Source organism: Chaetura pelagica, unplaced genomic scaffold (assembly GCF_000747805.2).
Source record: "Chaetura pelagica isolate M959 unplaced genomic scaffold, ChaPel_1.0 scaffold123, whole genome shotgun sequence".
In the NCBI taxonomy this organism is placed as follows: domain Eukaryota; kingdom Metazoa; phylum Chordata; class Aves; order Apodiformes; family Apodidae; genus Chaetura; species Chaetura pelagica.
Window position 1 is genome coordinate 9566517 of NW_009953295.1, and position 13528 is coordinate 9580044.

General features: G+C 38.8%; 1 protein-coding gene across 1 annotated transcript in view; it reads right to left on the reverse strand.

The window, feature by feature from the left end:
* LOC104388990 (protein-lysine methyltransferase METTL21E-like) overlaps positions 1 to 9234 on the reverse strand; it is a 13896-nt gene extending 4662 nt beyond the window's left edge. The window contains exon 1 of the mRNA XM_009997930.1: positions 9165 to 9234. Within this exon, the coding sequence (XP_009996232.1) occupies positions 9165 to 9234 (70 nt within the window). The remainder of the gene's footprint in view (positions 1 to 9164) is intronic.
* Between the last annotated feature and the right edge of the window lie 4294 nt (positions 9235 to 13528).

The window sequence follows — 13528 nt, forward strand, 5'->3', positions numbered from 1 at the left end:
TTCCCTACATTATAGTTCTTTTTGACAGTAAACAAAAGGAGCCACAGTATCATTTACAAGTCTGTCACAAAACTTCTGAAACAGATCCTAGCAACACAAATTATGACACACAGGAGCGAAAGCACTAGTGTTGTCAAGAAAGCTTATCCGCCCACCCCAACTGAGCCCTGTCAGAGGGATTCTTTCCAGTCGGCTTGATATCCTGAATGCCATCCCTGTTGCTATGTAAAGGATATTTATGATAGCTAACATAATCCTGGATAACTCTCCTAACAGGAGAAGATTCATTCTTTTTTAGCTGAATACCAAGCCAGTTTCAGTTTTGCCTTAATCACACAAAACTGTACCACAATGTTACCCCAAAAAAAAATTTTTAAAAAAAGTAAGTAAAGCTGTCCAGAGGATTTTCTTAAAAAAAAGTCTAGAATAATTCAAAATTTTCACATGAAATTTACTTTCATGGCCAATGGTGATCTCTTGGCAAATTAACTAAAGCAAAACATGTTTACAAGCTCCACCTCCTAGACAGGATGCTTGAGATTTAGATAACTGGGTTACCACCTTGGTCAAAGCAGAGCTGCTATATCAAGCCTGCAGTTACCACGGAAATGACAAATATCAATATCAGGATCTGCATGGAAACTATAAGCCCTATTGCTTTTTAAAATGAGAACATTTATGTTTTCATCAGCATAAAACATATTGGCCTACCAAAGATTCTTCACCTTTTCTTCCCCATCAAATGACTGCAGTCACAGGACATGATGGCCTGAAATGTTGTCATTTGCTCTCCCATATGCCTTGGTATTTTTATTGACATAACCTATGACAAAGTCTTGTGATGGAAGAATGAAGGAAAAAAAGCAGGGGTGAACAAAGAAAGCGATTATACCAAAAACACATTGGGAAGATGCTTAGTCTCATTAGCCAGGGCTTTAAGCTTGCAATTCAAAGCTTAGTCTGAGCATCAGAAGAAACTAGAGAACAGCAAAAACCAAGGAAGAAAAAGCAAAAACTTTAATCTTCAATCTTAGTATGTTGACAATAAGACATAACCTGAACATTAAAAAAACACAACCAAACAAAAAAACCCCAACAATAAAACCCACTAAACAACTCACAGTAATCTAATAAATTTTCTTGTGAGGGGAACATTAGTCATGGGATACAGTAAAATTAAAAATATACACAGTATAATTTTATAAAGGTAACTTAAAATGGTCAACACTGAAACTATGATATTTTAAGATCTTAGGAAACAAGTAGCATGTGGCAGCCCATTACATCTTCTGCAAGCCTCTGATGTTGAGGGAACACACATGCATCACTGTGCCTGAAAGCAGGGAACTCAGCACAAACTTGAGTTAAATGCCAAAGAAATGCTTCTCCAGTGTAAAATTAAGCTTTCCTTAAGAAAGAATTAATATGAAACTGTCTTATTACCCATATCATAAGTGTATTTAATATATCATCCTTTTTCTAGGCGTACTAGATATAGTCTACTTTTAGTCTTCTCTGACTCTTTAGAACAGTCTGATCTTGTTCTGTGATCAGTACTACATGTGGAAGTAAAAAGCTGTTACCTCCCAATTACAATCATTTTTCTTGATTCCTCCTCCTTTGACATCCGTTTTGGATCAAATTTTGTGGAGAAGCCATAACTTATTCACTCTTAATTTACAAAGCTTCTGCCAGAAGATTTATAAAACTTTAGCATTTTTACATCTACTCCTCTAATGCTCAATAAATATTTTCCAACTATTCCATATATTATCAGCAATCTTTCTACTTAAGGATTGCATAGCCCCTACACTAACAGAGTTTATAGGCCACTGCTCCCTACCTGAGCTAAACTGTTCACACCCCTGAAAGAGGAACCCCAAATCTGCTGATTAATAACACCACTTCAATCTTTGACCATCTTATCCCTTTGGTAATCCCCCAGGTGGCTTATCTGGAGAAGTTTACATAATTGTTATATTTTTGTTTTCCCCTTAAGAAGATCTCATTATTGCAGAGAATCAAAAAGAGTGTATGTTTCATAAGAGACATAATATGGTAGATGGGGCTTCAAAACTTTAATGAGAAATTTTATTAGGACCAGAACACCAGTGATTCCGAGGAAGAATGCTGACCATATAAGGAGTGCAGACTTTTAGTTAGATTTGCTGACTTACATAAAGTTTCTCTTCATACTGCAAAAAAACACTCTTCTATTTTCTGCTTTATATCATTAAGAATAACTACATTTCTTGTGGGACTGCACAAAAAGAATTGAGTTTATTTTTCTGTAACTGCCATCAGAGAGAAAAGTAATGAACTAGTAAGAAATATTTCAAACAAAATGAAAATTGTTATCAGAGTAAGCAAAATCCAGGTAAGATGAAGTTTTAAAAATTGCAAACACTGAGAAAGTTCTGCAGGTACTTTCAACAAAATAGGCTCTTGATAACAGATGTAAAAAGTTGATAGGAAGTTACTCTCCTGGAAAGGTTTATCTCTGTGTTAGGCTATATTCTCTTGCTCAGGAAAAAAAAGTTATTAGAATTATTACTCATTTAATGTATTTTAATGACATTTTAAGACAACTGACTCATCAATAAAATAGTCAGGCAAGAGAAGAGGATTTAACTGACCTGGCTTTTAATTCTCATAAGAATTGGCAATACTACTCAGGCACTCATTACTAAACTGTCAGAACCTAGAAGTCTGCTAGGACTGGTTCTTCCCTTCTTCATTTGCCTGGATTTGATCAGGTTTGCCCTCCTCTTCTGTGATTTGGACAGGCATGGAACTGGCATATACATAGAATTACGTTATTCAGCCTATTCATCTCTGCTTGAGCATGTATACACAGAAACCACTGGAGTTTCAGGTGCTAGAGCTTCACTTTAAGATGAGACATCTTGAACTTCTGTTCAGAAACAAGTTCCCTTCTATGGATGCTCCAAATTCTTCTTGAAATAGAATTTTAATATCTCAAATTTTCTTAAGAATGGGTTGATTTCTTACAGTGTTCTTTGAAACATTTCAGGTAAAGTATTGTTTATCATAAAAGTCTAATGTCTTTGGAGCATGTTTTTTGAACTCACTTGATTTTAAGTAATACCAGAGCTGAGGGAGAACAGTCATACTGCTGACGCATCTTGCACTATATCAACCACATCATTAAGAAAATGGCATAAACATCATTCTCAAAGGCAAAGCAATCAACGTTATTACAAGTGAAATGCGAACATAGTTTTCCAAAGAGACATACTAAATCATGTAGAAGACTGGAGTTTGGAAGTCAGTGGTAGGTTAGAGAAATGTGTGTCAAGCTGCAAAATCTTGTGCAGGGATTTTGCTGACACATTCAAATGTCAAATGAAATGTTTTATATTAGAACAAAACCTAAAGAAAAGAACGTGAGTTCTGCTGAGACAGTTGGAGAAGTCCTTCAAGAAGGAAGGGAAAGCAGAAGGAAAATAACAGGAAACAGACCAGGTCAGAATCACAGAATCTTAGGGGTTGGAAAGGACCTGAAAAGATAATCTAATCTAGTCCAACCCCCCTGCCAGAGCAGGGTCACCCAGAGCACATCACACAGGAACGCATTCAGGCGGGTTTTGAATGTCTCCAGCAAAGGATACTCCACAACCTCTCTGGGCAGCCTTTTCCAGTGCTGTGAGCAAGTTGCAAATTGCAGCATCCTTTTCTTTAGCAATCACATGAATGGGTCTTAGGCTATATTTATCTGCACACTTTTTGCTTAGAATGTGTAGAAATAATACCTGTTTAGAAATGTGCGACATGATCAGCTGTTCCCTTTACACCAGTTGTCACATAAAATCATGCAAGGAAATGGAAACCTTAAAATACAGTTTGGTATCTTCCATCAATTAATAGCATATGTTAAATCTCTCACTGCATAACTAATGATACCACCTACATTAATGCATTCTCTGATGAATAATAAGGGAACAGAGACAGGCACTGTTAAACAGCACTTAAAATGCAGAAAAAGCAGCAAAGACAAGGAGGCTGAATTAAAATTCTATTTTTAACAAAAATAAATACTACTGTCTAGATACCTGAACTAAAATGTGACTAAAAACAGAAGTAAAAAACTTTTCCACTTAAAAGCTGCCAAGAAAATCCTAGCAGTCAGTATCTCCATTTTCAGACTCATTCACAAATAACACACAGAGTAACGAAACATCCTTAAAATGCTTTGCTAATGGATGAGGACAGCACTAATTCAGAGACAATAGTTTCACTCAACGATTCCTCAAAACAACCTACAGGGGAGAAAATACAGACTAGTCTCTTTCAAGTGGTGTCCTGACCCTACTTAATCTCTTGAGGTCAAATGGTGTCACAGCCCACAGTGACAAAGAAATAAGACCCAGCCATCTTCTGCTTCTCTCCTGCCATGATGGATGTTCTCCAACTGGCAAATGGAATGAAATCTAAGCTTTGAGCATGACCTTGACCTGACAAAATTCTGAATTCTAAGGGACTCTCAAGTCTCAAAATTTTTACTGAGCTACTGACATCTCAGGATCAGAGCCCTGGTCTTTCAAGTATTACAGATCATTACATGGAAACAGACACAATTCTGAATCACAGAATAGTCCCCAAAATTCCATGTAAATCTAATAATGCTCTTGACTAAAGCAGAGTACTATAATTTTTCTTTACTTACTTACTACCTACAAAGAAGGAAATTACAATTTCAGCTCAACCTGCTGAAGTGATGTCAACGATGAGGTATATTCTATTGCTAAATCTGAGATACTATGTCAGGGTAATATCATGCTTGAAAGTTTATACTTTGAAATGCAGAAGTACAGAACTGCCACCCACAAGCTGCCTGTTCTCACTCAAGAGACAAGATGCACTTAGCTGAGGAGACATGAGGAAACAAGAACAGGAGAGGGGTATGTTGACAGGATCTAGTCTATGTATTTACTCAGGCTTGAGAGGTACATTTCAATTTGAAATTCACACCACTGATATTCCAGACCCATCCAAGTCACGGGTCATTCAAAACCATTAGAAGAATGAAAATAGAACTATCATAGTCACATTATCTCATGAACACATAATTAATTCAAATGTGTCAGGTACTTGCCTCGTTACTTCATCAGTTTGTCTGTCATTGAAAACAACTTCAGGTCTAAGCTCAGCAGCTATTTAATCTCTAAAGTTAACTAATTCCCCTTTGATTACAAAAGGAGACTGTGTTCTTAAATTAGATGGTCTAATGTACATTATAAAAGGCTGACAGCCAATATCCTGATGGATAGGAAGGCTCTGTATGAGTAATTTAGACACTGTAAATGATTGCCTAGTCTTACCTTTCACATCTCTTACCTTGCCCAGTCAAGAAGGCTTTGTGCCATTGAAAATGGCTCTTACTTTCTTGTAAGGACATGCCACAACATGCCAGGTACCACAGTCAATGGAACAGAAGGGACTCAACAAAATGCCTGTCGATTTTCCGCTAGAAATAATTGTAGATTTCTAAAATATTAATTTGAGGAACAAACCTGAAAGTAACAGACAACAACAATGCATGCAAACTCGCCGCCTTTCTTATCTGGCAGTCAAGAAAAATTTAATTTATTGTTGAACTGCAGCTACTGTAAAAGGCAAAGATGTGAAAACAGGAAAGACAGGCACATGGTTGAGAGGGAAGATGTTACAGACTTCTCTGGAGAGTTAATGAGTGTTTTGATTATGTAAGTGTTGCCTGCACCTTCTGCTCTTTCCATAGATGGGAATTTTCTATTTAAGTTTAGTAACGTTTTCAGAAAAAGGGGATCTTGCTTACTGAGGGAAGAGACATACACCTCAAGTAAAAGAGCTCAGAGATAAGTTACTACAGGATAGCCAAGAAGTAAATTCAGAGAAGAGGTATTTTTAGATTATTCTGACTTGTGTAAAGGTGCTGTTTAACTCCAGTCACTCTTTAATTGGGTTGTGCTCAAGTCTCATTCCACACTATCTCTTAGTCAGGTTAATCCTGCAGTGAAGAAAAGAAATGTAGGCAACTAATGGTGTGACTTCCATGAGGTTTGGGGTGGGGAGTTAATGCTTTTGAGATGAGAATTAATGGAAGAGGTTGTTCAGTTGTCTTTTAAAAAAGAAAGATAGAGGTAATATGTAAAGCTAAGAGAGAAAAAAGAGGAAGATGAAAGAAGGGAAGGCAGGTGGTGGGGACATATAGCAAAAGTGTCATTTATATATAGCATAAATAGGTTCATTTTATAACCAGCACTGTTAATTGCAAAGTTCACTATGTAAAGGATGGTTCAGCAATTTAAGGACTCCAAAAATGGAGGAACTGGGTGCTGGATCTTCCTCAGAAGGATTTAAATTCACAACTCACCCAAGGGTGCTTCCCCTTCCCTCCTTCACCACCAGAGGTGGGCCATCAGGAAACCATGATTGGAAGAATCATGCTAGAAGGACATCAACCAAGGGAAAGCCCAGCTATGATCTGGGCACTCAGTTATGATGAGGCAGACAGGCTCCACATTCTGGTCTCAAGACATTTTTCACATTTTATGGCCAAGTTTTTGAAGTCAATGGAAAAGTGTCAGGGAGCACAGGAGTGAAAAAGAAGTATCTTTAAGAAGTAACCCAGGAAATGGTAAGGAGACACTAAGTCACTCCCTCTTCCCAGCTGAGTATCTTAACTTCTAAGTTACAAGATTAGGCTGCTTCTCACTTCTCATTCCAGCTATGTCCCATTTAAGGCACATTTCTGGACTCCACCCAGAGACTAGAAACTATAGCAGGAATTGCCATTAATTAGGACATCTGTCAAACAGGGTGAGTAGAAGGAGCTTGTCTGTTCTGAAATGCTTGGAGATATGTGAAGGTTACCAGGTCAGCATTTTCTCAGATATTTATGGATTAAAAACTGATCCCTTGCCAAATGAAATGAGAGGATGGACTGTCAAGGACAAGTATGCCTTGCAAACTTGCTCTTCTCCTTTTGTCACAGAGGTAAAATAATTCTGGGGTGAAGTTTAATAATGCAACTGCAGTTAAGTAATTTATTATCCAAAAAATAAAGATGGGAGTGGCAGAGTCTGATCTCAGAAATGTTTAGCCAAGGAGAGTCAAAGATAATGATACACAGAAATCATGAGAGGAAAGTAAAGTGACATCTAATTATGCAGGTGTGATGAAGAACCGATTGGATAAAGACACCAGAGGAGAGATCAGACAGGGTGAGGACCTACCTGTAGGCTGAGAACCAGTTAGTAATGAGCATCGTGAACAAGAATAAGGAGTTTTAGCCTGGAAAAGTTGTGACAAGCCAATTAAGAAGGAAAGGCACCAAGTAGAAGAGCTCAGCCTGGAACTTTCAGAGAAACTGAACAGAACTTGAACCCCAAGAAACAGAGATTGAAACTAGGGGAAATGGGAATGGGGGAGAGAGTGGGGGAAAATGATGAGAACAAAGCTCAGGGTGATGAAGAAGGTTAAGTTTGCATGCAGCAGGTTCAGCACCCTTTACTTCCAGAACCTGGCATGGAATTTAATATGCCAAAGCCTGGTGTCATATGAAACTGAAAAGATATCTTATTTTCCATTCATGTCTCCTCTACCTAGTATTCCTAGACATTGAAGACAACCCCCTGTTATTGCTATCTACAGTTACTCTTTTAGCTAAGTGGAATATACCTCTGGGTTTGATCTAAAGATTCTGCTCTACTGATTAATTTTGCATACACCTGATGTCCCAGAATTCAATTTATTTTTATCATTCAAAAGCTAAGGAAGATACATGCAGACTCATTCCTCCCCACTCTAAATCCTATGTGAAGAGAGTACCAATGTTAGAGTGCCAAACTTCCAGAAACACAGAAATGCCTGTGCAACTTTACTTCAGCCCTTGTGTACTACAAAATATATAATGAGACATCAATAGTTCAGTCTTTACTAGCTCTAACTTAAATATTTATACTTCTAGATATTTCTTTGCCCAACAATAATGCTTTGTTGCATAGGATCAACTTGAGTTCTCAGTTCAACTCAGAAATCCACAATACAAAAGGGAGTTCTGTTAAAGAAAATCTTCAGATTAAGGTACTTTAGAATCATAGAATGGTTTGGGTTGGAAGGGACCTTAAAGACAATCTAGTTCCAAATGCCCATGCCATGTGCAAGGACGACTCCCACTAGATCAGGTTGCTCAAGGCCCCATCCAACCTGGCCTTGAACACCTCCAGGGAGGGGACAGCCACAACTTCCCTGGGCAACCTCTGTGGAACAGCAACATACACCAATCTGTATGAGCTATCTTCTTGCACAATATGAGCTTTACAGAGAAGGCAATAGATTTGGGGCACTTAGAAAAAATATTCAAAACCAAAATAATAGTCATTTCAGTAAGGAAATAATTATTTTTAAGTATTGCAGTCAGACCCAAAACTCCACCTTGCCTCACTGAACAGCTAGCGAAATAAAAAGTGGATGCTGAGCTCTCTTGAAAAAGCAGAAGGCCAAAAACCTGGCTCTACATGGACCAAGATTCAGCTAAGATTTCAAACAAAAATATTATTTAAAAATGAAATAATATTTTTTAAAAACCCAAACCACCTCCTTCTTTCATGTTTAGCTGTAGAATGTAACTAGACCCCATCCCCAAAACAACACACATACTTGCTCTAAAACCTTGACTTACTTTTGGTGACCTCTAAAAAGATTAGGATCTTGAAAGATGTGCAACCATGAACTTGATTTAAAAAAAAGCTGCCAACAGCCCCCAAAGGTGTTTGAAGAGCAGGTTTTAGGCTATCTAGATAGAAGCAAAGCTTGTAATAACCAGTTCTCCCTATTTGATACCCTATAAATAAACCTCTCCTGAATAGCTTGATTGCAGTCACAGTTTCATTCCCTGGAATCAGTCACAGGCAAGATGCCAGGCAGTGGTAGGAAACTGCCAGGACCAAAGTATGCTGGCATGGCAGACACTTACTGCATAGCTAGAATACCACAACAGTGCTATCTGTTGTATTTTCTGTACAAGTGTCATAAACACAATTCTTCAGAAAAAAAATTAATGGGAAGATAGCTCATTGTCAGTAAGACATTTCAATCCTTATACTTAACAACATTCCTAAGTGCAACAAGAAAATACAATGAAATAAGAAACATCTTACCTTCTTGTCTTTCCAGTGCTCTTATCAGTTCATTTTGTAGATGACTATGTTGTGATGATGTCAAGTCCATATTATGCTACAAAACTTGGGACAGAAAAAGCCTGCCTGAATAAAATTATTTATTTTTCCCCACATAACACTTCAAAAAAAATTAAAATTGTTTTTACATGTATTATGCTATAATTTGCTTTTATTGATACTAAAGACATCTAGACACATAAGTACCAGCATTCAAGGCAAAAAAGAACCAGAAGTGGCAAGCTAATTTAACTGTTCTATGCTCAAAGAGGGGAAAAAGCAAGTGGATTTAAAAAAAAAAAAAAAAAAAAAAAAAGCTTTGATGAACATTTAAAACTATTTTATGAAATTTTAAAATTAGAATCTGTTTAAATTAGGGCTGGTAGGCTTATAAATGATTGAAAGGAAAAGTAGCAATACATGTCTGAAAGAGAAGTAGCACCAAAAGGATCTAATCTTGTTTGAACTAATTGCTTGGAAGGGAACAACCTTTAACTTGTATACAAGAATAAGTAGGAAGCAGGATCTCTAAACATGCAGAACAGAATGTATATATGCATATACAAACAGAGAACATGCAGATTCAGGAGAAAAAAGTAACTGAAAAGAATGACGGAGAGCAATAACAATTTTCAGCTTTCTGCAGAAAAGCAGACAATCAATAGTCTCCAATTTTTTATATTCTACTATCAAAAAAACAGAGTTCACAGAGGAAAAAAAAAGTAAATCAATGCTCTGGTAATTTTTAAAGCTCTTGTGCTCTTACATGGGAATTTGACTGATTTTTGCAGGAATGGTTACAGGTAATACACAGTTAATCTACAGACATCTCCACACCCAAAAGGAATGCAATTAAATAAGGCAATTGGTGACAGAGTATCTCTAGTTAAAAGACAAACAAAAACCAAAGTAAAAACTTACACTGAATACTGAGTAAACTTCCTCACCCTGCAAAGCCTTAGGCAGGCTTTCCTCTCAAGGTTTTCAGATGACAGTAGGCAATAGCCCTGTCTTGTTAGAGGGGGTGCATCATACTCTTTTGACTTCACCCTACAAAAGGCATACAGGATTGATGTTAAACCTTATTGTCACAATGCCACCTGACATTAAACCATTTGAAGGTGAAGAGTAACTCAGAGGGCTTCTACACATCACTGTACCTTGTAGAACAAAAATACCACTATTATACAGACATCTACCTATGAACTTAGCAACTGTAACATAGTTACACACATAAATCAGCTCGTCATCTACCTCAGAAGTATGAAAAAAGACAATTTTTCTTTCCATTAGAAGATATTTTATCTTCTAACAGATTAATAAACAGACCTTTTGCATTCTGAAGGACAAGCAACATTGCACTATAAAAAGCACACTAAAAGGGAAAACCTTTGTATTTTGTGGTCATCTACATTGGTTTTTTTCCTCCTAAAAATATCCTTTGAGGTACACAGAACTACACAACAAACTACCTGACTTTTAACACATGAACTCAGTAGTACAAGCAACCAAACAGCACAGAACAACTGAACAGGTGAGTTATGTTGTGTAAGGTAAACTATACAAAGTAATTTAGAGTAAAAGACAGACAAGTGAAATACCACTGGCATCCTCCATGTTTCAGTGTTGCAGCTGGCATTACCTGAATCTCTTGCAGCTTTCCAAAGATGGCACTCAAGCAGAGAAGTCCTTATCTGCCTGCTCGTTGCCCTCCCAGACAGTCCCAGGCAGAAGTGTGCTCCTAAGTGTGTGTCACACGTCGCCAACATCCCCACACCAGGAGCAATAATAAATCCCGACAGCTGCAGCACGAGCACCGAGTGGGCACCACACGCCCCATCCCTTACATAAGGGAGCAGATTTCATAACAGCAGCAGGCACCCAGCCATGGGAGCTCCAACGAACACGAGTCCACTTCCCAGTATTTTTTAGAAAGACAAGACACAGCGTCAGTAACTACTGGCTGTTACTAAAAAGTAACCAAAGAGCTAAACGCCATTCTTCAGAGTCAAAAGGGTCTCGCAAACACAGAAGGCAAGTGCCTTTTTGGCAGGGGTATGCAAGTGTATGCCCACCTTGCTATGCAGAACCATAACAAGGCACACAATCCTCAAAACCTTAGTCCACTTTGCCCCTTAAGACTGCTGTGACCATGCATAAATATACACATGCCAATCCTCTTCTGTTACACACAAGACAGACATTGGGTCAGAAGATCACAACCACTTACTGCCCTGGGAACAAGAACAGGCATCTTAAAGACTTCTCTTACTCAGACTGCAACCAATTCAGGATGGGAACTGTCTCTTAACCAAATTTTTAGCAAAATTAGACTCTGACCTCAACTGGGGTTTGTAGGCGACCTTTAAAAGTAACAAATTATTGTACAAAAAAACTAAAGAACCCTTACAGAGAAGTGAAGGCCTCTATACTTCCCCTTACTGGGCAGCAGAAATTGCGAGCTCTTCTACGTTTAGAAACTCTAAAACAAATCACAGAGGCCTGATCTACACTTTTAAAGCAAAATTCAGGAATATTAATGAGTGATTTAAAAAACACTGCTGTTAAGAGGTTGTCCAGGCTGAGAAATTGCTTAAAATATTATAAACTTCTACAAAAGTACTATCAAAAGAGATAATTTTTGCACAGTAAACACTGTAGATGAGGAATTAGATTCTCTCCAACTGTAAGTACCAAATCCTACCCAGCTCACCTCAGCCCTCCACTGTTTTAGAGGAGGTTACTCTTTCATATGAAAAGTAGTTGTATGGACTTGGACTTTCAAATAATGGAACAATGAGAAATTAAGCAGAATTATTAGATGAAAAAACAAAAGAAGCACAGAGGACTAAAATGTAATAGAGAACACAACTACACTGGCAGAATTTGGTGCGTTTTCACCTTGATCCACAGGAGCTCCAAATAAATTCTACAACCATTCAGACACAGTTGAGGCAGGACAGAAGCCTCAACCCAACACATCATCCCTCTCCCAAATTAATCCAACCTGAGTGCTGCAACAAGTGGGCACCCCTGAACATCACTTTTGCAGATAAATTCTGTCCGTGGACATGGCCATGTAACTACAAGTCTAGAAATGTGACATTTACATTCAGAACATAAACAGAGACCTGGGGCTGTTTAGTCTAGAAAAGAAAACTGAGAGGGGATCTTATTAATGTATATAAATATCTGAAGGGTGGGTGTCAAGGAGAAGGGGGCAATCTGTTTTCAGTCATGCTCTGTGATAGGACAAGGGGCAATATATGCAAACTAGAGCACAGGAAGTTCCACCTCAACATGAAGAAGCACTTTTTTACTGTAAGGGTTACAGAACACTGGAACAGGCTGCCTAGATGTTGAGGAGTCTCCTTCTCTGAAAACTTTCAAGAGTGACCTGCCCTAGTTTCTGTGGTGGTCTTGCTCTGGCAGGAGGGTTGGACTCAAATGATCTCCAGAGGTCCCTGCCAACCCCTAACATTCTGTGAATGATGGCACCTCAGATTATCTAAGGACTTACTGTACGGTATTCCCTGAGATGTTACAAGGGTTTAGATTGTCTCAGGAATAGTTCAATTGATCTGAGGAAAGCCAGATGGCCTACCTTGGTAGAAAGGACTAACACATAAGGAGTAAACAGGATGGCACTGCTTAGCATAGATAAGGCTTGGAATGTATAGATAAGGCCTGAATTGTGAGGGAAGGTATTGTGTGGGAGGATGCTCCCACAGAAACTTGCAGAGAAGACAAGACCCTGGTGCAGACCCCAGAAAGGAATGCCAAGAGGTGAAAAGTGCACAGCGAGGAAGACATACGGCCTTCATCCCAAAGACCCCTGCCCACGACCACCAGAAGATACTGCGCAAGTGCAACAAGGAGGAGCTCGGGGGGGCAACTATGCTAATGATTAATTGTAATAACCCCTCCCTATCCTCGGACACCTAATGTATATGCAGCAGTATAGATGAATATGTATTACTTTGTGGCATATAATGACCTTGCCAATAGTCCTAGGGTGTGCACGCTTGTGGAGGAGCGATCCCCCGTGCACCCAGCGCTGAATAAACATACCTTCTTTATAACCTTATTGGTTCTAAAGTCGTTATTCCGCACGTCATTTTGGCACCCCAGATGGGACCCTCTCTGCTCGGCTGTGGGAACGACTGAGGAACGGACACCCCAGGCGCGCCCCGGGATCTTCTCGGTAGGGGCTCCGCTCCCAGCCGCTCACTACAGGAGCAGACAAGGACCATCTACATTGCGGACAAAGGTGTGTTTACTGAATAAGTAGCTGCAGCGTGGGCGGCTGGTAAGGCGCGCAGAGACGTCTGGCGCACAGCGGAGTC